We start from the raw sequence: 27,202 nt of genomic DNA on the forward strand, positions 1-27,202 counted from the left end.
GCCCTCGCCGCTATCCCAAGCATCCGTAAATCCTCCATGGGGGCAGATCCTTCTCCTACCTAGCGGCCAAGACCTGGAATTCTCTCCCCACCCACCTCCGCCTTACTCAGAACCACCTCTCCTTCAGAAAACAACTAAAAACTTGGATATTCGATAAGTAAATGCCCCCCCCCCTCCCCCAAGCACCTTGAGACCCTCTGGGTGAGTAGTGCGCTATATACATTTCTGAACTTGAACTTATGTGTGCTGCACAATGCTACATACTAACATGATTAAGGGTGAGTTGAGCACCTAGCAACATAACTTTACATGAGTAACCCTGCAGGCTTCCCTCCAGAGACACGGGTTAAAAGACCTGTTAATTTCTACTGATCCTACACTGTATCCTGCCACCACAGTGCTCATGCTAGTTAACTCCAGGCAAAAGCAGTAGCCTTTCATCACTGTGAGGGCAGCACTTTGGGTGCTCTTCCCGCTCCAACAAGACCGCAATCCATGAGACAGGCCTATGTTATGGGGCCATGCATGGTCGCTGTTCACCCATGACAACAAAAATCAGCACCAGGAACGCAGACATCATGGCAGCTGGAGCTTTCAGGGCAGGGCAAGGGTGCACGTCCATCCGAGGGACTTTTCCTTTCCTAACAATGCTTAAAGAGGTTGTAATGTTTCAGACTTCGTAAACTTGATTTAGAAATGTATAACCCAGATAAAACGTTTAAGTTAAAACAGTTCTCACATTACCTGTGGCTCATCTGTGAATGTAGTTTAAAAGTCCTCTCTCCAATAGAATCTCCTTCATTTGCATAATTTTAGTCTTCCTTGAACCATTTCATTCCTGCTTATGGGTGTGCAGTACATCTCCCTAATTCTCAAATCCATGTTTTGTATTGCAAATATGATTTGCTTCCGTCTTCATTAAATTTGCCAGGAAAATAAATGAAAAAGTAAACCGCTTGATTTTAGATGATGTGGATATTTGAGTGGTGTAAATATATATTTTTTTATTTTTATTCTAGATCCCTTGTTTATGTGGAAGTGCACCATGTTTGCTGTCTCGCTGCTGCCCAAGTGGGAACAATTCCACAGTGACCAGGCTTATCTATGCCTTCTTCCTCCTCCTTGGGGTTGCAGTCGCCTGTGTGATGCTCATACCTGGAATGGAGGCACAACTGATGAAGGTCTGCTTTGCTTCAAGTTTATCAGCAGTTTTTGTTCAGATTTACAAGGAAATGTAAATATCTTCATGTGTTCTACTGTGATGCGCTCCCCATTAACCTACAAATGTTGCATTTAGGGAAAACCCAAACACGCTGCTGCGAGGCTAGGAAATACAAGAGTACATACATTGAGCCTGAAATTTACCATGTGATGTGGAAGACGACCTCCCCCAACTCATTTCTCTAAGTTTCCATTTGATGACGTAGCCCGAAATGGTGTGGCACCAAAGAGCTCACCTTTCAAACTCAGACCATCCCTGTATTGTATTTAAATCTTTGACACTGCTTCCTATTGTTTCAGTCTGCTCATGGATCCCTATGCACGTGTTCGGAATCACATTTTGCCTTAATAGCTCACACTTAACGATTTGTGGCTAGGACGAAATAAAAGTACTTTCTATTTTTGTAAATCACAGTTTCTCGGGACATTAGCTGAACAGTTATCAGTTCTAGGGATTGAGCAGTTGAGTGTACTACTTCTTCAAGTACTTTAGCAACCCGACGCATTTTAAAAATGGCTGGATCCATCCCGTTAAATGGGATCAGGGTGTGGAAGAATCGAGCAGTATGGTTTGTCGGTGTCTCCTACAGAGGTAAGGGGTCACTAAGCAAAATATCTAATGTGAGCACAACCTAAGCACTATAACATTATCTTGACCAGTCCTTCTGTAGCTTTAACCCCTTCAGCGCGGGTGAATTTTCGCTCTGTGCTGAAGGTTCTATTGAGCGGGCGGGGCCGTGATGTAGCGGTTCCATCATAATCACAGCCCAACTGGCACTCAAGACCGAACCGCTCCGTCATGAGCACCGAAGGGGTTAAATAAGCTAGGTAATCAAACAATCCGGTGGCAACCTTAAGTTGTTGTGGCTTTTGTTTCTCAAAAGACGGCAGTCTTGAGCTGACAACAAAATAACACAAATGTGTTTAGAAATTAGACAGAAGACCAGAAGCAAATCCAAGCTGAATTCAGACAACAAGTATTCTAATATTGGAGATACAGTTGTTGCAATTTTTCCAGTAACATCAACTGCCAGACTCTAACAAACCATTCTTCTCTGGGTGGAATCATTGGCACACCCCACTTATTTAGTGACAATTGTTGGGAAAGCTAGTAATAAGATCGTTGCCAGTCTGACCGTGATGGTATGCAATGGATACTTAGTTGTGCAGGGAATGCCCAAGGGTACATACACCCGATCCCTTGGAATGCTAAAGCCTACCACATTGACTCTGTGGAACTGGTTTACGGTTGCAAGGGCATGCTAGAGTTTCTGGGCACCAGTTTTGTCAGTTGGGACCTTTTATCTGTTATGTCCTGCGTCCTGATGACTAATGGTGCCAAAGCTGAGCAACGAGTATTCCCTTTAAACGCGTGGGGCCTGATATGCAAAGAGACCTGTCTTAAAAAAAATTATAGTCACAAATTGAGTACAGACTAATCATAACTGAAGCTGCAGTCTAAGTACTAATGGGTAACTTTGCCGTAATCTCTAGTCCCAGACCAGCATGACTAATGAATATTAGTTAGGCAAGTCACTACTTATGATCCTCCTGTGTTTGGCTGTAAATGCCAAGATGATGAACAGCAGACCACCATGTCTGTGTTTGCATTCTCAAATAGAAAGCATTTTTAAAGTAGCCCATTTTCTTTAAAGAACCCCCATGTACTTTAAAAAAAAAAACAACAAAAAACTTCCTATTTGGGAACAAATTGGCAGAAGCAAGTTCCCCAGGACAAATGCCTAGCTGTCTTTCAGCCCCCTTTCCTCCCACAAGCATCCCTCCCTCCCAAGTAGCCACACACAATTTTCAAAGGAGATGCTGTCCAATTTCGACAGCTTCCTTTTTACGTATGGGTTGCCACCTCTTTTAAGGTGTCCATCACTTTTCAGTGGATTTGACTGCAGATGTCGTCCAAGCATTTACACAAATCATTCGAGATTGTAATTAGAAGGCAACCCTGTTGTGCTTCTTCTAAGTGGAATTCGGAAAAAATATAAAAATTCTCTTTGCAATTTGGAAAGGCTTTACTGAATTTCAAAATGGGTTTAGTAGATGGGGGGGTAAAAGACATTTTGCGGTCCCAAATCTTCCGATTTTATTGAATCACAATGTTTGCGATAGCAAAATAGATTTGTACATCTGGTCCCGTACACTCATGATAGGAAAGTAGGGTGCTCAGCTTACTCAGGGCAGTAGTGAGAGGGTTAGAGACTTGGGCCTCAGCAATATAGCATTGGTAAGTCTTTTACATGAATTATCTGTATCATAAATGGAAGTATTTTCCATTTGACCTACAATGTTAAATAAAGTTTGCATCAGTTACGCTATAAGCTGGTCATAGCGTATTGGAAAGAAGAACGATTTGCACTCATAAAAAAATGCTTTTTAGTCTACTGCCCTTGATTTTTTTTGAGGATATGTTGCTGAACAGCATGCAAGGAAAAAGTGTGTTTGTAAAAGAACCAGCTAAAATGCTGTTGCATTTAAAACATACAATCTTCATTAAAAAATATACTGTTTTATTCGGGGCAATTCCCATGTATAGCGATTGAGCGCAGTTTGAAGTATCTGATGGACTGCTAGTATACATAAAATGTCCTACCTTTTAATACTCCGAGGCCCTACTTGGTGCCTTTCTAGTTGTTCACAATTGTTTTCAGTTTGTTGAAAAGAGTGTCTTCTGTATTTTTTCCCAGATTCCTGGCTTTTGTGATGGTGGGCTTGGGACCTCTCTTCCTGGAGTTAGCGGCCATGTGAACTGCGACGTTCTGGTGGGCTACAAGGCTGTGTATCGTGTGTGCTTTGGTATGGCTATGTTCTTCCTTCTGTTTGCCTTAGTTATGATCAAGGTGAAGAGCAGCCAAGATCCCAGAGCTTCAGTGCATAATGGGTAAGCAATAATTCATAGCTGTATAGGAATGTTTGGTGTCCCATATTTTCTGCATGTGTATTTGGAGTCAATTAATAAGCAGTTGGTTGTGGTGGTTTTACCTTGTTCTATAGCTACCCAAATGTTACCACTACTACTTCATTTTACCAGCAGCGTTTGTAAAACTCTTGTTGTGTCCTTCTGCCGCGGCAGGTCAACTGAACTCTTTAAGACACTAAAAAGACATGGTTAGGGGACAGAGGCCATTTTTAGGTCTTATCTACAGCCTGCGTTTACCATCTGTTGTCAAAGGCCTGGTGCACAGCTTTGTTACCATTGATTTGATTGGATGACTTTGTCTCTTCACAGCTGAAGTTCTAGAACTACTTTTTAGGTCTCACCCAAACTGTGCTGTGCATGTGTAAGCTGGAAAACGTATTGTTATCTTACAGTGGGCCTGACCCCACCCATTGTTTACTATTGTTTGGCTTACATTTCACTCTTGTTTTTTTTCCCTTCCTATTTGATATGTGTCTGCTTTCCTTCGTCTCTTTGTGTTTGTCCCAACCTGGAGCATGCCTGCATTACTATGCCCTTCTACGTTTTCTGGTGCTTCGGGCCCCCAACAGCAAAGACTGCGAGCCTTTCCATGGCAGCAAAGCCGCCATGGAAATGCTCATCACTGCACTCATCATAATTTGGATGGCGGTGTCTCACAGACACCGGCACCATATTGTGATCTTTTTCCACCTGATCGACAAGTTCCCCCGGCGGAAAACTGGCAGACGGTCTTTCCGGCGAGGAAAAATGGGTGGCAGGCGGAGGGAAATGTAGGGCTGATCGCCACCGCCATCCCTGAACGCAGGGCGTCTATGCCTAGCGGATCACGAATGGCATCTCCACCCGGACATCGTAATCAGCCCCTTGGTTTGAGCTCATGTAACTTTTTTCCCCACTTTTTTTTCCTTTTGTTCTTTATTTTTTTTCTTCTCTTTTTTTATTTTATTTACCTTTTTCGTTCTCCTGCTTCCAGTTTAGTTTTATCACTTGATGGCAGGGCATGGTGTATCATTTAAATTCGTTTTCTGTTTCTCTTTTGGCGTGATCCTGTTGGCTTGTGACTTTGAGCATAAGATGGGAGCCCATAAGGGATAATTTAGTTCAATTTGTGTATAACCGCTATCATTTGACTTTTAGCACTTCAGGAGCATGATGGATCATTTCAATAATTTTTTGTTCTGGTTTAGTCATGTGACTGCTCCCATTTTACATGCTTCTATTGCTGATAAATGTACTGCTTGACTATGCTCTGGTTTAAAAGTGTTTGAAAATGGAACTGTATTGTCTGGGTATTGTTGTAATTTCATAGATCAGGTAGGGAAGGATCGCTTGTCCTGCATAACCAGGGTATGCAGGTCTGGTATCTGCGTGTCCCAAATAAAAAACCCTCATGCACGTGTAGAGTGGATCGGATAAGCGGTATATCTTGATTCTCCGCTGTTCAGACACGTGTATGCATAATCACGGGGTTAGTTGTTATGCATCCTCCACCTGGAGGTTATTACCCACGGTTAAAAACAGTAGTGATCAGTGATAAGGGTGGTGCAGGGTTAAAATACCCGGACAGCCAGATTGTCAATTTTATTCGGTCTGGATTCGGGTAGCCCTTAAGCAATTCTTCAGAGTAGTGCGCCTGATGAATAATTAGGATTCATACGCACTTGATAGTGGATGGTTTTAAAATGGTCGACATGTTTCTGCCGTATGTTGCCTTGTCAGGTCATGCGGGCTTTCTTCAGGACCAGGATGAAAAAAGTGAGCAGAGATATTGAGTGTCTCTTAGTGAATGTGGTTGTTATAATAGAGATTTTCTAATTATAATCAAAGTTGAAAATAAAGCGACGTATTGGTCCTTTATTAATCAAAGAGGTCTTATTTTACCTTTTGTGATTTGTATCACACATCAACGGGCAGTCAGGGGGCAAGGGAGCCTACTGCGGCTTTGTCCTTTCTGCACAACTTGTGCTGACACTGCCTCTCTGTGCCCGGATGTTGTTGTAATTTAACATTACTTTTGTGTATGCATATCAAATACATTGTAATGGCAAATTGCAATTTTCCTAAGAATAACACAATAGTTAAAACCCGTTCATCCATACACAATGGCGCCGACGCTGTTTCAGACAGCATGAAAGTGCAAAATTCTCCTCCCCATAAACTGAACGGACACACATATTACCACCACATTCTACACAGATCTAGGTTTTGTTGTTACCTTCTTAGCTCCTCTTCCCCCCCCCCCCCACCCCCCCCCACCCTTCACAAGTGCTGAGCTTTTTGTAATTCTTTTTTATATATTGTCTGGCTTGGCAGTGCCTGCTGTTGCCAGACAGCTATGTAAGCTATGTAAGCATCACTAGAGAGAGGCTTAGGTTTCGCCCACATGTTGGTATCCAGGAGTACATGTTTTGATGGAGCAGAAGTTGTGTGCTTCCACAAAAAAAAGTGTTTATACTTTACAACTGTGCTCATATTGTGTATTTATTCAGCAGCCTGAGTTTGAACTTTCAGGGACACAGACATGATATTATAATGCTATTTAAGTGTATTGGATAACTAGATACTTTTTTTTTATCTGGCAGCTGCAGAGGTGGGAAGAGGGCAGCCATTAACCTACATGGATGTTTAGGTCTGGCCTCACAGTGCAGTTGTCACCTGACCTCATAGCCCACACCAATATTATTCTACAGTCCTTTGCTTCAGATAAATACAGATCAATTCACATGCTATTTCCAGATAAAGCTTACCATATAATATTCTTTTTAATATAGACCTATTGGCATAGCCAATGGTTGTTTTTTATGTTTGGGTATTTATTGCAAAAGCCTTCATCAGCTTTTAATCTACACAAACTATATATGCCAAATTAGTGTCCTCGTTTTCACATATTTCTTGGGTTTGAAAGGTACCTAGGGGTCCATTACGATGTCGGGCGGTTTGCCTCCGCCAGGCTGGCGGTGGCCACCGCCGGCCTGGCGGAGGCAAACCGCCCGACATCGCAAGCCCAAATCCCCCCCGCCATATTAGGATGGCGGAGGGGAAGGTGGCGGTGAAAAACACCGCTGCCTGTTTTCCGCCCCGGTTGCCTTGCGGCCGGGGCGGAAAACGAGTAACATGGAGGCGGTGTCTGTTAGACACCGCCTGCCATATTACTATGGGCTTTTTTATATGCCTTTCCGTGAAAGGCATGCGGTGTGCACTCTGGGGGGCCCCCTGTGGACCCCCAGAGTGAAGGCCAAAGGGGGGTGGCACACGGGGGGTACCTGTGGTACCCCCCTGCCTTTGCATAATCGAAGAGGCAGGCACCGCGCGGTGCCTGCCGCTTCGATTGTGCAAAGGCTGCTTTTGTTTTTTAACATTGTGGCGGGCGGCAGTGAGTACCGCCCGCCACAATGTTAAATTGAGGAATGCACTCGCCACTGTGGCGGGCGCATCCTGCCAATGTCGGGACCCCCGCCCTTTAGGCGGGCGGTCCCGATTTCCGCTAGGGTGCCCCTAAGTGTCTGTAGATTTCCTTTAAGGTTGGAGGGTTACGAGGAGGGTGGTTGAGAAAATGGCCGAATAAAAGCAACCTTTAAAGATTATTTTTTAAAGACATGAAGGGGGTGGGGGACACTGCAGTGCAAGAAAGCATATCATTTTTCTAAAAATTATATCCGCAAAAGGGATTGAAGGGCTAGGATCTCCAGCCCCCCAAAAATAAGTACAAATCGTAAAAGAATGTTCGATGTAGTGTAGTGTGGCTGCAGATACACATGCTCTGTATACTCCTACCATCCAGTGTTGGGTCCGGATGTGCGCAGGTTGTTTTTCTTCAAATAGGTCTCAAGTCGCAGGGTAAAGTGACTCCTCCTGTCGATGATATTGTGTGCATGGGCTTCGGCTCCATGGTTAGATTTTTTTTTGTTGTGCTCTGGTTCAAGATCGCTTTCGGGCTCCCTTCGTTTGATGTTCACTTCTTTATTAATTGGTATTGTTTTCCAGATTGTGGTTTAGATCTCGGAGTGGACTGCAAAGAATTTGCGTTGGTGGCTAACAAACTGAGATTGGGGTCAGAGGCAGACCCCTCTTCTTTCCCGAACCAGATCTCACAGTAGTGATGCGTCGCTCATGGGATGGGGTGGCAATCTGGGAGAGGTGGAGATCAGAGTACTTTGGTCTCCAGTGGAATCCAGACTCCACATGAACCTGATGGAGCGCCGGGGAATCCGATAAGCATTGAAAGCCTTTTTACCCTCCATCAAGATATGGCTGGTACAAGTGATCATAGACGACACCAACGCCTTGTGATACTGCAACAAACATGAGTGAGGCCGTGGACCCTTTGTCAAGAGGCCCTGCATCTCTGGACATGGCTGAAACACCAGGGCAGCCTTTCATTTCACACTCTTTGTACAGCACTGCAGACAGGTCCCTTTACAAAACTCTGGAAGTCTGTAGTACGAGAAAGAGAAGTAATTGTAAGACGATGTAAACTAACCTCTGTCTCTGAACACAGAGCAGATGTGACAAGATGAAAACAAGATTTAAAGGCATATTGCGCCTTCTCTTGCTGAGTGAAGAGAACACCTGTTCTTTGTCAGCTTACCAAAACGAACGGGTAGGCCCTAAATATAGCTCACCCTGCTAAAATCTGACTCTCCAAGCAAGTGGGCTAATAGATTTCTCCGGCCTTTCTGTTAGCTATCTATCATCAAATATTTGTCGCTATGTAGAATGCTGAGGTAGAGGTAGAAATGGTAATGCATCAAGAACTGTGTGTGTGAGATCAGCTGAAAGTTAGAACACAATGTTGTGCAAGTGAGAGTATATTAAAAAAGTAATTGAAAGAGCAAAAAGAATTGGCTGAATCAAAACAGCTTCTCCGTCCAGATACTATGTTCACCAATTTCGGTAGAGAAACTGCAAGAGAAAAAAAAGACCAAAAATGACATCAACTTACAACGCACATAATTAAGCAAACTAAAATACAATTACAATGACAAAACTGTCATTGTAATTGTATTGTAGTTTGCTTAATTATGTGCATATTTTCCCTTTCCTAGGGTACGGGATGTGGGGTGACCACGGCTCAATCACCCTCCCCCTCCGCCAGTGAAGGGAAAATGCTAAAAATTAATTATTTCCTCCAACCGCCTACCATACGCCCCGAACACTCCACCTACTGGTGGAACGACCACATCAACCAAACACATTTCTGTTTTTTGCACAGATTTAGTTTTGGAAAAGAGCAGGGCCCCCGTCAGCCTAAAAAAAAAATGGTCTAAAAGGAAAAATATTTGCGGGTGTCGCCCAAAGAAAAGCACTTTTTCACCATGTTAGTCCCTGGCATTCAGGAGTAACTACTTTGTATCTGGATGTACTCCTTGTGAACGTGAAGAATGCCATCACTCACAGGCTGAAGTGGTTTGACCTGTTGCCATGGTGTATGTTGAAGAGGACCTAAGACAATTGAGCCTGACACCACAATATACCTATAGCTGAAGTGGCACCACAAAACAACAATAGGTGAGCAGAGCTGATAATTTTTATTCCCAGCCGCGAACCATGAGCAGGAATCAATGGTAGATGCATACCATTGAAAACTGGGGAGGAGGGTAGAGGGGGGAACTATCTCCTTTCTAGTGGTGCCCCATATGGAGGGCCACTAGAATTATGCTGCAGAGGAGGACCAAATTAGTAATGTTTGATCCATATGAGGTTGAATTTTTTTTTTCATTTCCTGTGTACTTCGATTGATGATTGCGCCATACTTGGTTTGGCCTCTAATTCTCCCCCTGGCCTCTAATTCTCCCCCTGGCCTCTAATTCTCCCCCTGGCCTCTAATTCTCCCCCTGGCCTCTAATTCTCCCCCTGGCCTCTAATTCTCCCCCTGGCCTCTAATTCTCCCCCTGGCCTCTAATTCTCCCCTTGGCCTCTAATTCTCCCCCTGGCCTCTAATTCTCCCCAAAACCGCAAGAGGGAAACATGTTAAAACGTTTATACCCCCTGACAGTGTCAACCCATGTCCCAGGAAGCTGACACATTCACTTTGTAAAAAATCTCCACCCGAATGCAAAAGGGAGAAGGCGCAGGCCTCCTTCCACCCGGCTCCCATCCTAATGCGGCAGTGATTACAGTTACCATTGATCTGAAGCTCCAGTCACAGTCTTCTGGATATGGGTGTTTATTGACAGTTGCACTTTCTCTTAGAAAGAGTGTAAGTCTGTTTCAAACCCACCGAGTCCCTTCATCGGACTAATGCATAAGAACTGGTAACATGCACACTCTTCCAACTGCGTCCCACGGGTGACCCTCCCTCTACACAGACGTCATACAAAAAGACTTGTCAATTCTGCCCTACACTAATTAAAATATCTTGCAGAAGCGATGCTGCCCCCCTGCACTGGCCAGCCGCCCTCAGAGGGCTTGAGAACCGTAGCCAGCTCCCTTCTGCACCCTTTTGTTTCCTTTCAAAAGCTGCATAGGCGGTACCGCAGCCCATGAGGTCACGTTTTCTGTTGCAGAAACAGGCTCAGCTCTCAAGGGTTTAGGTCTAAAGTGCAACCTTTCGATGAGTGTACACTGAAGCATCCGCCTCCCAACAGATTAGGTAATCCTGACGTAGGCAGCTTTTTATTGTGCCAACAGACTACCCTTTCAAGGCCAACAACTTCCTCTTTCTCAAATAATGAGGACACAGCCTCCCACTCCAATATAGAATAGGATGTGTTCAAGAGAATTAAGTATTTAGACCTCTAACAGTGTTAAGAAAACAATGATGAGGGAGGTTTTAGAGATGGAGGCTCATCAGCTGCCCAAGCCGTCTTTAAACATGGCCATGGAGGTGCAAGAAATTAAAGTGACATTAGACCAACTTGCAAGGGGAAATCGCCAGGGATAGATGGACTCTTCCAGAAATTTTAATGCCACCTATCCATCCCGACTAGTGCCCTTTCTTCAAAAGATGCATTCTGAGGCATTTAATATGGGTCTGCTCCCTGACTCTACCAGGTAGGCCGCTATTGTGATCCTCCCAAAAGGACCGGGATCCATTGACTGTCCAATCATACCACTCACTATCCCGGCTAAATACCGAAAATAGAATATTAGGAAAGATTTTAAAACAACTGACTACTCCCTTATTTATCCGGGCTGATACATCCAGACGAGTTTGGGATTGTCCCTGGTCCCAACTTACATTTGAATATCAGACGATGGTCGATGGACATCCACTGGGGCCAGCAGTGGTCTCCCTGGTCATAGAAAAGGCCTTCAACACCCTCATGTGGCCCTACTTGTTCAAAGTGCTTTTCACGGGGGGAATCTATGGTAACCTTTTGAAATGGATACAGCTGGTATATACGAAACCACTGGCCAGGTGAGACCTTCACTGATAGTGGCCAGTTGTACGGGGGCAACCGTCGGGCATACCCCCCGTCGCCCATTCTTTGTCCTGGCCCTCGAGCCAGTGGCGAGCCTTCTGAGATTTAAATGCCCGATATGCAGCATGGTACGCAGATTATGTGGTACTGTTTGTCTGAGATCCAGAACATGCTCTACCCCAACTTGAACAATTACTCCGTGAATTCATGGACATATCAGGACTCTGAGTTAACTGTGAGAATTCTGTTAGGCTCTCACTTAAAAGCAAGTGCCTAGCAGACCGTCCCCTTTCCCCCCGGAGACTCTCTTAAATGGGTGCCCACCACGTTTATGTATTTAGGTGTCCAAATCTACCACATGGATAATGACCTGAAGGGTCCCGCTTGGGTAAAAGTGTGTCCAAGAACTGTCAATCCATTCCTTCGTGGTACAATCTCCGGCTCTCTCCTCTCTGACGAGTGGCTACCACAAAAATTATAACGCTCCCCGACTACTAAGTCCATTTATGAACTTACCTTAAAGGCTTTTCCTGTGAACTATCGTACATACATTGAAACCTGATCTGGGGAACTATACGCAGATGTCTGATAATAGACGAAGTGATGTGCCCACTGGCTGAGGGTGGAATGGTGGTATCTAATCTGGAGTCCTATTACATGGCAGCTCAGCTAGTGTGGCTGGCAAGGTGGCTGGTGGTAGAGATAGAGTCTGAAAGATTAGACATAAGGCACATCTTGGGGAAAGGAAACTTTCTGGGAGTGCTGCTGCACAAAAAAAACGCCCTTATCCCTGCACACTAGGGGCTGTCGAGGCCTGTTGGGACGCCTACATCAGAACACTGGAAGTAAGCACACCATACTCACCAGACTTCCCGATCTGGGTGCCACCACAAATAGCGACGGAATCCACTAACCCCGTCATATAAACATGCACCAGGCAGAGATCACCACGATCAGCAACCTTTCTCCGAGGGCAAATTCATCACTTTTGACCGCCTGGTGGAAGACTATGGCCTGCATAGGACAATTACTGACCTGTTATGAAGTACATAAAGTGATTGACACATGGGAAAATGTCTTACTGGAACAAACGAAGTTGGCGGTGTTGACTAACATGTTGACGCACATATATACATATATACGAACACCCCTATACTCACTTTAATGTTATAAATTCCCTTTCCACCCAAAAACCTACACCTACCCTAAAAATACCCTTGCATTCCCAAAAACCCATACCTACCCTAAAATTACCCTTGCCACCCAAAAACCCATACCCACCCTAAAAAATTCCTTGCCACCCAAAAACTCATACCCACCCTAAAAATACCCTTGCAATCCCAAAAACCCATACCCACCTTAAATCCTAAAACTACCCTTGCCACCCGAAAACCCATACCCACCCTAAAATTACCCCTGCCACCCAAATACCCATACTCGCCCAAAACCCTAAAATTCTCCTTGCCACACAGAAACCAACGCTCACCCTAAACCCAAAAAATGCCCTTACCACCCAAAAATCCACACCCACCCTAAACCCTAAAAATACCCTTGCCACCCAAAAACCCATACTCACTCCCTTACAAATACACTTGCCACCATATATATATGTGTATATGTGTATGTATATAAGTATGTATGTGTGTGTGTGTGTATATATATATATATAATATAATAAAGATAAACAATGGTCCAGAACCTATTTCTTTATAAGCTGATTCAATCAGTACATATTCATGCAATTATATATTCATGTGCGTTCCTCCAAATACGCTCCAACCCATATATGGACTCAGTTACTTTGGATAGAAAGGAATATCACTACAACAACAGTATATCAAAAGAGAGAATGAAATATTTTAATTCATTGTCTCTAATCAAGTAATTGATGAACAACAAAGTTTTCTCAATGTTTTTAAAAGTAAAGAGGTTACCCGGAGGAGCGTGCACAAAGGAAGTGATCAAAGATGTGTACAGTGAATCAAGAAAGAAAGGAAATTCAGGAAAAATGATTAAACAAAATATTCACATTAGTATTCTGTAATTACGGTCTTTCAATTTTCCGTAACAACACAACCTGGCCCATGTAATAATTAATAACACCTAATATCAGAATAAACTAGATACAGACAACCATGTCAGATGTGTGCACTTTTTTGTATTGCAGAGATGGGGCCAAGGTGGAAATAGTATCGTCGACGTTTCGACTCGACTTAAGGTCATCCGGTGAGTTAGACCTGGACCATGCGAGTCTTCATCAGGACAAACAGTAGTGGGGCAACCAAGGGTTAAAGATGACCCTATAGAGAATAAAAGGGAATTACCCCGTTGTAGTGATATATAGCGAAAGAATTAAAAACCAAAAGGGTTGTTTGCTTACCCAAAGGTACAAGGCCACACAAGGTATACCTCCTAATCAGCCGAGTGAAATTTACTCCTGCAAAACATAATAATGCAGAATATGGGCTACTAATACTAATCAACCATGCGTACTTAACCATCACATGGTTGTGTCCATAATGTTACCTTTCCAAAACGATGATTCAATCATCCATCAAAATTGCGAGTCTTATGCTGATAGTGGTTCCAAACAGCCATGTTAAGGACTTGACTCCATTCCCTGTCACACCCGATCAGGAAACTATATGGAAAAAGGATATCCATAAGGGATAAACCACTCAAGCTGATTATCACTCAAAGTGCTTAATATTTAAAGTCACTGTGCTAATAGTGTTTACCTTGAGTCAGTAGTATAGTTCCCACAACGCTCCTGTCCCGCACAGATCAGGCAGCTGTGGCAAAAGAAGAAACAATGCTTCTTTAGGAAGGAGTTCACATAATCTCCCGCCTCCAAACTACCGCAATAAAGCAAGCCTTAAACATACGTAACGGAATATCTTACCGTTCTGCCGTAGTAGCAGACTTGTACAACTCCTTAGTTCCAGTGTCCCGTCTGAATGCCGCGTAACGGAACGTGTCACCTGACTCCTGTGTTGAGTCCCTCAATTACTGGATGGTAAACAATGGACATAGACAAAAGACTTATCGTCACATTGAGTGGGGGACGATGCGTCTAATTTCTGATGTAATTAAAAGATTTTAAGAGGAATTGATAGAGATAATAATAACCTTATCAACTTTATCCTCAATCAATTAATAGTCAGATTAGGAAATCCAACCGCAGTTAAATTTCGCGGGCGCCATTTTGAATTGGGAAAAATTCCTGAACCATTACACAAAAACCCTCTACAGGCATGTTTTTCATCTCCATAGGAAAAAACTTTTATGCAACAGTGTAATTATCAATTGGTGCAGTGTTTGTCAATATGCATCAGAGAAATATTTGTAAAATTACAGTATAATGGTAGAGATTATTGTTACCATACAATGGTTACCCACAATTAGGCAGTGATACATACACAATTGACCCCCAATTATCGTTATCCAACACGGGCACCACACATTTAAGTAGTAATACAACCATAATTATCGAACATATCTCATTTTCGGGCTGTGACTTAAAACGATGTCGCATATCACTATACTCCCAAAAGTGACACTTGTCTATTAATTTCCTCCAACTCATTCAGTCCAGTGTTCACTGTATCCAGGGTATATATCCATTTGCATTCTCTTCTGTTAAGGATATCAAGCAAACCGCCCCCTCGTGTATTGGCTGATACTTTCTCAACAACCCACCACTTCAGGCTGTTTTCAGAGTGTCCAAACCGAGAGAAATGATCCACCAAAGGTGCTCCTATAGTTCCACACCGTATGCGGCTCATGTGCTGCAAGATCCGGCATTTAACCTTCTGTATGGTCTGCCCTATGTACAAAAATCCACACGGGCAAAGAATGGCATATATGGCCCCTGAGGTATTGCAGTTGCTGTGGTCCTTCAAATTGTAAGTACGATCATTATGGGTAAACATGGTACATTCTATTGTCAATGAACAGACCTTACACATGCCACATTTCGTGTGACCAACCACCGCCGGAAGGCCCCAGAGTGTTGTTTGATTCACTAACTGCTTCATAGGTAATAGGGATTTAACCACATGCTCCCTGATGTTTCTACCCTTACGGAATGCATGTAGTGGTGGTGCGATTCCCCCTAGCTCTTCACTGATTAGGTGCCAGTGCCGATTTATACACTTTTTTATGGCATTGCTCCGAGTGTTAAATGTAGTAACACATACCAGTCTTTTCTCAGTTGCTTTGGGTTTCACATTCAGCAAGTGTTCTCGATGGTTATGCCAGGCACGTTTACGTGCCTTCTTAAGTAGTCGTAGCGGGTAGCCTCGTTCACTCAGTCTGGCTATCAAGAGGGAGGATTCTTCAAAGTAATCCTCCTTTTTGAAACAGTTCCTCCGCAACCTCAGGGATTGCCTGAAGGGCAAATTATCCCTGAGGTTGCTGGGGTGATGACTCGTATATCTCAGCAATGTGTTTCTCTCACTGCTCTTCCTGTATAAACTAGTATACAGGAAACCTGCTTCTGTCTTAATTTTTACATCCAAAAAATTAATGGAGGTATTATCAGAATCAATCGTGAATTTGATATCATTTGAGCGCCCATTAAGCCATTCATGGAATTCCGTTAGTTGTGTTTGATTGCCCTCCCAAATGAGGAGGACGTCATCAATATACCTAGCCCATAATAAAATGTTATTCCGATATGGGTTAACCTGGTTCAGGATATATGTGCTTTCATATTCACTCATAAAGGTGATGGCTAGATTAGGGGCAAAGCTTGCCCCCATAGCCACCCCCTTGGTCTGAATATAATACTTTCCCTGAATCATAAAGAAATTTTTTGACATGGCTATTGAGAGTAATTCGATAATAAACTCAGTTGGAACTCTATGTGGGGCATCTCTTTTATTCAGAACATGTTCAATACATTGTAGCGCCGCTTGCTGAGGAATGTTCGTATACAACGCAGTGATATCCAACGTTGATAATGAACAATTATTACAATCATATGGGCGTCCCTCGACCAACTGGATGGTATGCATTGTATCCCTAATGTATGTGGGTGTAGAGATGGCAATAGGTTTTAAAAACACGTCCACATACTTGCACAATGGTTCCAATAAAGAACCGCAACCTGACATAATAGGCCTGCCGGGAGGGGCCTCCAGGTTTTTATGAACCTTTGGGAGGGTATAAATAGTCGGCATTCGCGGATACTTGTTGTTAAGGAACTGGTGCTCAAGTTTAGTGGTTACCCCCTCTTCCAATGCTTTTTTTGTCAATTTGGAAATGGCCTCACTTATCTCTTTGGTAGGATCTTTTTTCAGTAGAATATAATTACCTTCTACCTCTAGTTAAGACAGAATTTCAGTTTTGTATTTGTCAAGGCTTTGAACCACTATAGCCCCCCCCCCCCTTATCGGCGGGCTTTATAACTATGTCATTGTTATTCTTTAAAGAATGTAAGGCAGCTTTCTCTCGTCGACTTATATTATAAGGGACATACTGCCATCTGGTTAATACCTTTTCCACATCACGTGAGACCACTTGCTCATACGCCATTATTTTATGGTCCAACAAGTGAGTCGGAGGACTGAACTTCGAAGGGGGTCTTAATCCACTGCCTGAAAAAACAGGATTGTAAGGTATAATACACGTTATACTTATCTTTCATACTTAACAAAATACCTACATTTAAAGGTTAAGGCATTCGTGGTAAAGGCATACTCGTTGTAAAAAAAAATCTTTGTAAAAACATTTGTGGAACAGACGTTGTCGTTGTTCTGCCTTCGTTGTAAAGGTATCTCTTTGTCCAGGCTTCATTGTAAAGGCTACTTCCCCTGAAAAAGAGTGGGGACGTGTCCTGGAATAAAGTAAAATTTTGCAGTAATCCCAGGTTCAAATACACACTACTCCACTATTTACTTTGCACCTGCCTGTCGCCGGTGAGACTCGCAAAAATGTGCTCGGGGCTTTCATCAAGCTGTCAAAATGCCAAGTCGCCTTGGTGGATTTTTTTCCATGTGGTATGAGGCTATCCACACGTATATGCAATTTCCTGGACCTGATTAAGTGGAGTACTGCAGAAATCAATGACCATACATAAACAGATGGGACAAGGGGCACTATTCACAGAGTGGTATACACTGTTGTTGGCACTACAAGCGAAATCCGCAAGATGCACCCCTGAACAGACAGACGACATGACACACATCTACCATATCGTAGGTCAGGAGGGCACAAGGCCATGGCAGAACGTAGCATACCCCACGTGGACCCATACACCCAAATCAATACCACTCACAGGTCTAAAACGCATGGTTAAATGGCATCCCAAGCGCGACAGGTATATCGTAGGTCCACAGAAGTCACTAGCATACCAATAGGACGGCTAACCTGGGAGATGGGATTTATCATAGCACAAGAAAGAAAAAATGTGTTGCTGGATGGGAGTGTACACAATCTATGCCCAATAACAATACTATGAGTTACATGTTCCATTGTTACTGTTAAACTCTTAAGTGCTGTGAATAGTAAATAAATAGATGCCAATATTATGTGCAATACAGACATTTGCATGTATATATCACTTTTGTACTGTATGATAAATATGACAAAATCTAATAAAGGGTATTATAAAAAAAGGCTACAAAACTTCTCACTCTATTGAAATGGAAATGCTTGCTAACAGTGCAGTATCGCAGACACAAGTAATTGGACTACCGTTCAAAAGTAAAATCCCATTTTTACTTTCTATAAAGTAAACTGGAGTCTGGGTCCTACCCAAATAACCCTTTCTCCTTTTTTTATATTTTTTAAATTTAAAGGTACAAGTTCTGTCATCTTAAAACAGTAAATTGCTGTGGTCTTGTGACTTATACAGTTGGTGGGAGATACAGGTACGCGTATCACATTAGGCAGGAGCTGCCCGTTTTGGTTTTTAATTTTTTAGCTATTCTGTCCAGTATCGGTAACCAGCATTGGCAAAGCAAAAGGACAGTTAACGCCTTTCAAAGGCGAGACTTATTTGCTTCGCCAGTGGTCAATGTTATTTAAATTTGCATCCTCATTTTGTCGGACCATGCATTTCTAATTCACATCATGGTCCTGAAAATTCTGTATACCTTCTAGATTACCTTTCCTCCTCATTGTGACTTTCCTTTCATGAAATCGTCTCCATTGTTCAGTTATTCTGCGCTCCTTTCCCTCCTGGTGAGCAAGAAACGCACACTTTGTTAATGTAGAACAGGTATAGATATCAGATGCTCTTTGGATATCTAGTTAGGATTATCAGGACAGGAGCTTGATGCTGCAATCAACATAAGGAAGCAAAATGATGTATGTAGAAAAATTGGTTTTTGAGGTCATGCAAGGTGTGTAAATTGGCAACGTGTTATTTGCTGAGAAGAAAGAATCCATTAATACTCCTTTGTTCTGTTTGTTGAAAAAATTCAGTTTTATCTTTCTCAAAGTTGTATTTCATGTAAAACAATTCAGAGCAGAAATCCTCAGGTTGAACAGCCACTTCGCCTTTCCCAACACCCCAGGATTGTAGTTCACCCACCCTGCATAATGGTTATCATGATGTGATGTCAGCTAATTCATAGATGCATCGTATAGGAAACTTCATTGGTGATTCTGAAAAGTGTTTTGCAGGATGAAACACCGTATTTTATTAGAAACTTTGAGCACATATTACATCTTGCTCTTGTTTTTAGACACTGACTGTTGAGAATATATTGAAGCTTCCATATAGCTGAGGTAGATTGTGTGCTGTAATGCTGAGACTTGTGGATTGGCGCAATAAAACTATGCATGAGCACTAACATTTCGCGCCCCACCCCCAAACCAATACAGCCTTGTCATCACTGTAATGCGTAACTTGTTCTCTTTCCTTTTTTTCTTTTTCTAGATTCTGGTTCTTTAAGTTTGCTGCAGCAGTTGCAATTACTGTTGGTGCCTTTTTCATCCCAGATGGACCCTTCACTACTGGTCAGTTGAAACTGGTGGCTTGTTCTCATTTAATGATTTTGTTCTGTATCCTCCGTAAATAAGTCTTCATGCCAGGATGGTGTCATCTGTCTAGGGCTGAACATTTACCAAGCCTACAAGAAGAAAAACAATCCAAATAGACATATAAATAGAGAGGGAAGGCTTCATTAATGGATTACAATCATGAGACCATGGTTTGGGCCATTCTCCAACTTCATCTGCAGAGTCCCACATTCACTGACCTCTTGAGTGTTCGAGTAACAACGCTTTCCTCGTGCCATGTAGGCCATTGCCAAGTAGCAGAGGAAGCTTTCGCTTTCCCTATTTTTTCTAGCTTCCTGAACTCTACTATCCTCTAACTTTTCTGTTCCACTTAGGCAACCTTCCCTGTTTTTACCCTACGTGTGCCAGTGAACTGTCGGTGTGCATTGTAGCCAAGGCCAAGTGTGTCAAAGACATGAGACATCTCACTAAGTAAGCAAGTGAGTGAGCTACCATAATCACTGGTATTTGTCACACCACAGATTTGTTTGCAGATGAAAACAAAATGGTGCATTTTACTATATTTTAGTGGCATGAAAAAGAAATTGATAGCTGCAATTTTGCTTAGACGACTATTCTTCTGAACACTTTACCACCCTTGTGACACCACTTAAAATTAATGAGCTATTTAATTGAAATGACTACCTTTGTTCTCCATGTTGTTTTGGCTACAGCTGACTTTCTCCATATGTTTGTTCGATGTCCAGTAATTTTAAAGAGTTTGCTTGCGGACCTTTTGAACTTTACTTTCGACTCCATAGTAAACAGCAGCGCTACGCTTCTGTTTACTTGACTGAGCGCTAACATTTAGAAAGTTTTTAAATGAACAAGCATTCATTTACACGTTAATTGAAGTAAATGTAAAGAAGCGTAGTTGTCCTGCACACCTTATCTTTAAAAACACCTTTGTGTTTAAAGATGATGTGCAACAAGTAAGCAAACATATGATAAGCCTCTTTAAAACTGTATATGTATTTCTCTAAAGTCTGAAGGTGTTTAGTACATCCGATTATATCACTCCATTCAGAGACCTTTATTAGAAGTGATCGTTTTCAAGTGTAAATGTAAAAACCTTGATACCTCCCCTCTGACGACAACACCATTAGTGAACAAAGAGGCAAGTGAGTTGTCACATACACCCTCTATGGTGCCTACATTGTTAATGTACATGAAACAACATTATAGTCTATTAAATGAAACTCGAGAGAAGTTTTTGTACAGTGCATATCCTGAACTTATGTAATTCAAGGTTCTCTTGTATGTATTAATGAAGAAAAAGGAGACCATGGGAAATAAAACTAATGCCTAGGATCACACGATTTGGTCAAGCGGGGAATCTGGGATTGTTCCCAGGTTTGTTTTTCTGGTTTCTCAAAGTGCAAATCAGTCTCTATAGATGGATATCTTTCTCTCTCCTTTTACATCAGAAGTTAATGCTTGGTGCATGAGGCTAGAGCGTGGGTGGCAGACAGAAACATGAAAGCCCAGCTCGTTTTGGGTTTGAGAACCCAAGAGAACCTTGAGGAGAGCCAGAGCCAGGCATCTGGCTCCAGCTTGGTTCGAGCCTTCAGTGCCACCCCGACCTCTGTCACTTAAAGGGAATTTAGGAGACCAAGGCACAGGAACAAAATGATTTGGTCATGCTCAAAAGATTCGGTAAAACAAGTACTAACACTATACTGCAGTGGTCCTTCTTTCAAGGTCCATAACTTTCTCACTACACCATATTTTGGTGAGTGGACGATGAGACTGGGTGTTCTCACCCTAGTGGGTAAGCGCAATGGCTGGGTGTAATAAAAAGCAACAACTGGGTTGCGGGAGGGTCTGATGGTGAGCCTCGGGGGACTACTTTCATCCAAAAAATGCCACTGAGTTGTGGAACTGGACCAGACTTTTAATGCAGAGTTCACAGCCCATGTATTTTGGCAAAGTGGTAAAGCCAGTATTAAATGTCGTCTCCTAGAGCCGTGACTAAAACTTTCCTACTGTACCACAAGTAGTAGTGGAGATTGGGTATTTGTGTTGCCCACCTCCATGAATTGCACACCATGTTAATGGGTACTTTGTCAAGAATTGTTTATCACAGACACTACATATTAACTGAAGTACTCCTTATGTTTGCAGATAAGAGACTAAAGCATACACCGATTGTGAGGCCTAAGATTATACTTAATTTCAGTACTTCCTTTGTATGCTTGACATCCCAACGCTAGTGATAACAAGCAGAGAAGGCTTAGTCAATGTCTAGAGACTAGTGGCTTATTTTAGAGGGCAGAATGACATGAAACACTCAAAATAACTACTTCACTCTCAAATGTACATGCTTTGCTCCTCCAATGCCCACCAAACACATGCGCCCCTCCCCCCATACCTTCCTACCCTCACCCCGGTGGCATCAGTGCAGCCCTGGTCACACCATAGAGTGTAGTTGTTGGCCTTTGGGAAAATATTTGCGACTACCCGTGGTGTAAAGCATTAATGTGAGCTGGCTTTTATTTGCAGCCATATATGTGAATCTCTCCTTCAGCCTGTTGATATACTAATGCACCCAGTGCTTGTAGTGATGTTACAAAGGTTTCGAGCCGCTGAAAAGTGATTTGGCACAGAAGTGTAAGCAGGAATCTTTTCTAAGAGACCTGGCCTACGTGATTAAGGGCTTGCTTAAAACATGATCACTAGAATCATGTGCTTCACCCAGTATGCCTCCTCACTTGTGTTTGGGTGCCTCTTTTAGTTTTCTGTTACTGTAACAGGGCATAATGCACAACACCCAAAACAAAGACAGACCTATTGGTTTAGTACTGTTAGGTAAATGAGTAAAAATAATAATAGTGCAAATAATTACAATGGAAAATGTTTAAATGCTGAAAATATGGCACTGTGAATTAAACATTTGTAAGGTCTGTGGAAGGGGTAGTGGTCCTCGGAGAATTCAATCACTCCTGTTCTCTCCTTTACACCACTTTCATTCGTAATCGCTCATCTGTTAGATACGTTTGCTTTTTTCTTCCCCGCATCTTTCTGAAGTCCTCCAACTGCACATCTTACACATCTTCACCTTCATCTGTCTTTTCACTCTGTCCTAATGCATGCACTTTGTGATGTCACTTCTTATTCATTCTCCACCTGTAAAGTCAGCATTTTCTTTTACTATGATGTGGTCCACATTTCAAAGCTGTGCATACCTTCTTCATACACTTGCACATAAAATGGTAATTACATTGTGACCGTGTGTGACCAAAGCTCTCTGGTGAAAGGCCATGCATTACTTTGGCATGAAATCTGAATACTTGACCCAGCAACAGGCACATTTCGCTCTGACAGCAGCTTCATTTCCAGAGCTCTCAGTTGTGCCCCGGCAGGAACACCCATTCACACCTAGGTATCTGCGTACTTTCTGGAAGTGACTCACTTAACAGTATGCAATATATAAAGCTCAAATGTAGTTTGAAAACAAGGTATGAGAATGCAACAACTGGAGAAAAACAACTATTCTTAGACAACGTAAGATGAGGTAAAACAGGACTTTTAAAAGGGTCTGCATCACTGACCTTTAAAATGTTGAGGATTTTTAAACCATTGTTGACAATTCGATTTAGTCGTTTTGCTTGTAAAGTTAAGAACGTAACTATAGGGCCAGGTAGAGAGCTGTTTCAAAGTTAGTTTTTAATCACTGTTGGTCGTCACACTGGCGGGAACAGCCCACTTAAAGAACTGAACATGGCTATCACCTTTTCGGGTAAATGAGTATCGCCAGGCAATATTGAAAGCATCCAAAGGACATGGAAAGGTGTTAAGTGCATTAAGATAAATACACTTCACTTCAGGCGGAGAGCAGGTGGCATTGCAAATAAATGCCTGCTCCCGTAGCCGCACTTATATGAATGGCCCCCATGAAAGTTGTTGTGGAGATAAAATGCTGCTCACTGGATTTCCTTCTCCTCCAATGTGCGCACCAAGAGAAAGCCTCCTTTAGCACCACTTCTTCTTTTAGAAGAAAAGAAGCTACGGAAGTCTTTCTCTTGCCACTCCTGCAGAGACCTTGCATACTTTGAAACTGGTGCGTGCATACCTTCAGGGAACATATCTCATAGGTAAGATAATCCAAATGTGCTTAGAAGTGCGCTTTCAGGCCATGACCTTTTTAGGGTTCTTTCTAAAGTTAGGCTCAGTATGGCTCTGTGCTTAACCCCTTCGCCGCGGGGCTAATTCCCCTGCAGCGCTGGGGGGGCGGGGGGTGGGGCACGCGCAGCGCCACCGTGTCGCTGAGCTCGTCATGACCACACCTGTTTGCGTGGAACGCTCAGCACAGCAGGGGAGTTATCCCCTCGTGTGAGCTGAGCTCGTCATGAGCATGGGAGGGGTTAAAGATCTTTTCTGTTGTGATTGGATTCATTTCAACTGTGAAGTTGCCTCTTGTTCTTAATGGAATTTTTTTGGGTTTTCAGTGTGGTTCTATGTGGGAATGTCTGGTGCCTTCTGCTTCATCCTCATTCAGTTGGTCTTGCTCATCGACTTTGCCCACTCCTGGAACGAGGCTTGGGTTGAGAAAATGGAGGAAGGAAACTCAAGATGCTGGTATGCAGGTAAGAACTCTCTTTACATCCTATGTGGCTCATGAAGGGTCTTCCAAATTAATGTTATGTACAGTGATTTAGAGATGATTGCTGAACTTGGGGCACTCCAGTATTGGAGTCTCCCGGTACCATAATTAGAAATACAATATCATAGATAGAGCATGAAGACCTTTGGCCCTTCAATATTGCAACTTATCATAGTCTGTTTTAAAAAGGAGAACAAACTTATACTTCAGCCAATCAGGCTGCTTTTTTCCCTTTAGAACACTCCTGAGAGAAGCTCCAGTCCCTCAGATTTTCTACTGCACGTCGTGCTCCACTGAGCTGTGCTCACTTATTACCTACTTTTTAAAGAGAATAATTCCAATATTTTGGTAATGTGGAAGTATTTACCTTCTGCCCACAGTGTTTTCCTCCATAGAAATCAGACTTAATTTTTACCATCATGTCAGAGAAGGAGAAGAAAAGTCTCTTCATAGCTTGCAATACCTGCTGTAAAAAGAGATTACACTCTGAAGACCAGCACTAAGACTGCTTTTATTGCTTCTACCCGGATCATTCTGCCAAAGACTGTAAGGTATGTCATACCTTTTCAACCAAAACCTTGAAGGAGAAAGAAGGGAAGGTCGCTTATCTAGCTTTAAAAGCTCAAAACTAGAAAAAAAACAGTTTCTGACTCCTCTTGGTCCTCTAGAAGATCCCATAAGAGGGTGAGATCAAACCATTCCAGACCCTCCTCTGAGCAGCCTAGAAAAGCCTTAAAAAAGACTTCTCGTAGGTCTTGCAAAGGCCACAGTCTTTCAAAACCTACTCCCAAATCTGATTCTTCTTCTTCTTCGAAAGAGAGAAAACTTCTGCCTCCTCAGAGAAGGCTAAAAGACCATCCTCTGAGCTGCCTACTCCACCTCCTTAGATCAGTCACTCATTCAAAAAGCCTTCCTAAGCTCCGCCTGCCGACAGATTGTTGACGAGCACCCTACCATCGATGAGACATAGTCGTCAGCGCGGTAGGCAACGAAAACGTATACGTTCGATGACCGCTACAAGCACTACATTGTGTTCACCACCTCCTCCTCGATAACTACATCAACAGCATCTATGACACGGCGTCTATGGCCTAGCTGAAGATTTTCCTGATCTCATAGATGGCGACACTGTCGAAGCAGATAACCGCGCTGACTGTTTTAACTGCGACGACCACTCCGCCATCGGTTGATAAGATATTAGTGATCCAGCGCCTCTATAGAAAATATGTCATAGCAACGCTACCCAACTCCACAATACTCACCATTAATCATAAAACACTCACAAGGCCCATAAACTAACGTGCTTGATTAGCGCACTGACATTGTTAGTGCGTCCCTGTGGGCACACCATGTGGTTCGTTATGAAACGCAGACTCCGTTGTAATTAGTAGGTTTGTTTATTCTTGATTACAAATTAAACAGTTCATTTGTATCAAATTTTGCTTCAAAGATATTTCATTTAGTTTCCAATCTTGATAATGTTATTAACAATGCAAACAAAAAACGCTCCAATGCATTTCGGGCGTGGCCCTTTCTCAAAGAGTTCTGTGAAATTGAAAATAAATAGCACTATTGATATTTGCGATAATTCAAGGTATTCATCACACCGCTTAAAAGGTAAAAGTAACGTGCAAAAACATGCAACTTCAATTGGGTGGTGAGGGGGGTGTAAGGGTGAACAGGGTGAAAACATGACGATGTGGCGAATGGTTACATGCGTGTAGCCAGGAAAAAACATACCGGCTGTTTCTTGGTGGCGTTTATTGCTTATGGAGATTGCTAGCGCTGTTGAAAAGAAGAACGAAGGTTAACAAATAATCTATCGCGATAGGGCTCGCTAATGAGGTTAGTGAGCTTGGATTTAACTCGCGTCTAAACTCACTTCGATCCAAAGCTGAAAGGTTGATCGGTGGGTCCGGGAACTCCTCGGTTTGGAAAACCGTTGGGGAGAACGAGATGTAGATGTGTTTTACCGCGTGGATAGAGAGTTTAAATCAAACGAGTACCCGGAAGGGTCATGTTGTCTGATAGACATCGAAAGTGGACTTTGGGATTTTGCAAAATAGTGGCGGCCATCTTGGCTAGGTTCGGTGTAGTGGAAACAAAGTGAGAGAAACTATTGGACAACGATGATGAGTGAGGGATGAAGGGAAAGCTTGTGATTGTTTGCATAAAGCACGAAGATAAAAAAACAAGGGTGAGAAAATGATAATATAAGAACATAAATTGGTTAAATCAAAAACCGTACATTTTTACAATGCGTAATGACGTCAGATCATTCTTTACAAGTAACAACTAAATTCGATGCGGTCATTGAGACCGAAAGGTTTTAAAGATTGCAACCGATAAATCCAAGTTGTTTCACGTTGTAAAAGAGTTCTATTATTGTCTTTGCCTTCTTTCTTTTCCACCAACTCTAGTACCATGTATTTCAATTGAGCTATATTGTGTCTTTGTTCATGGAAATGCATAGCTATGCTTGATCGTTCGTTTCTTGTCCGTATATTGGATTTATGCTCATTGAGTCGTGTCTTTATTTTCCTTTCTGTTTTCCCTATGTAGATTTTTCCACATGGGCATTTTAGAAGGTAAATAAGATTCATAGAGTCACAAGTGGCATTGACATTGACCTTAATGTTGTGTCCCCTCATGGGGTGGCTGATGTTGTTTCGTCTTATAACGTTGTTGCAACTGTTGCAATTGTGACAAGGAAGTGTACCATTGTATTTGATTTGTTTTACAGGTTTCCTTGATAGTATTTCTTTGAGGTTGGATGTCCTGGTGTAGGCAAAAATTGGAGGCTCTTTAAACAATTCTTTAAAGTCTGGTTCTGTGGCGAGTATACGCCAATGGTTTAATACTATTTTTTTATATTGCTGGCTTTGGGTGGAATACTGTGAAACCACTACCATTCTGTTGTCTTCTTTTTTAGTGGCTCTAGTAAGAGCTTGAGTGCGTGTGATAGCGTTTGCTCTTTTTGTTGCCTCAGTTATGATGTCTTGGGGGTACCCCCTATTTTTTAATCTGTTTTCAATTTCTTACATGCGAGTGTGACAAGTGATGGGAGCTGAG

The 27,202-nt window shown here is 42.6% G+C and overlaps 1 protein-coding gene across 1 annotated transcript in view; it reads left to right on the forward strand.

Annotated features, from left to right (window-relative positions):
- SERINC1 (serine incorporator 1) overlaps positions 1-27,202 on the forward strand; it is a 164,633-nt gene that overhangs the window by 48,322 nt on the left and 89,109 nt on the right. Inside the window, exons 2-5 of the mRNA XM_078648461.1 lie at positions 1,020-1,181; positions 3,921-4,114; positions 19,406-19,485; positions 23,976-24,113. Coding sequence (XP_078504587.1) covers positions 1,020-1,181; positions 3,921-4,114; positions 19,406-19,485; positions 23,976-24,113 — 574 coding nt within the window. The remainder of the gene's footprint in view (positions 1-1,019; positions 1,182-3,920; positions 4,115-19,405; positions 19,486-23,975; positions 24,114-27,202) is intronic.

The sequence above is a fragment of the Lissotriton helveticus genome, chromosome 6 (genome assembly GCF_964261635.1).
Source record: "Lissotriton helveticus chromosome 6, aLisHel1.1, whole genome shotgun sequence".
NCBI classification, from domain to species: domain Eukaryota; kingdom Metazoa; phylum Chordata; class Amphibia; order Caudata; family Salamandridae; genus Lissotriton; species Lissotriton helveticus.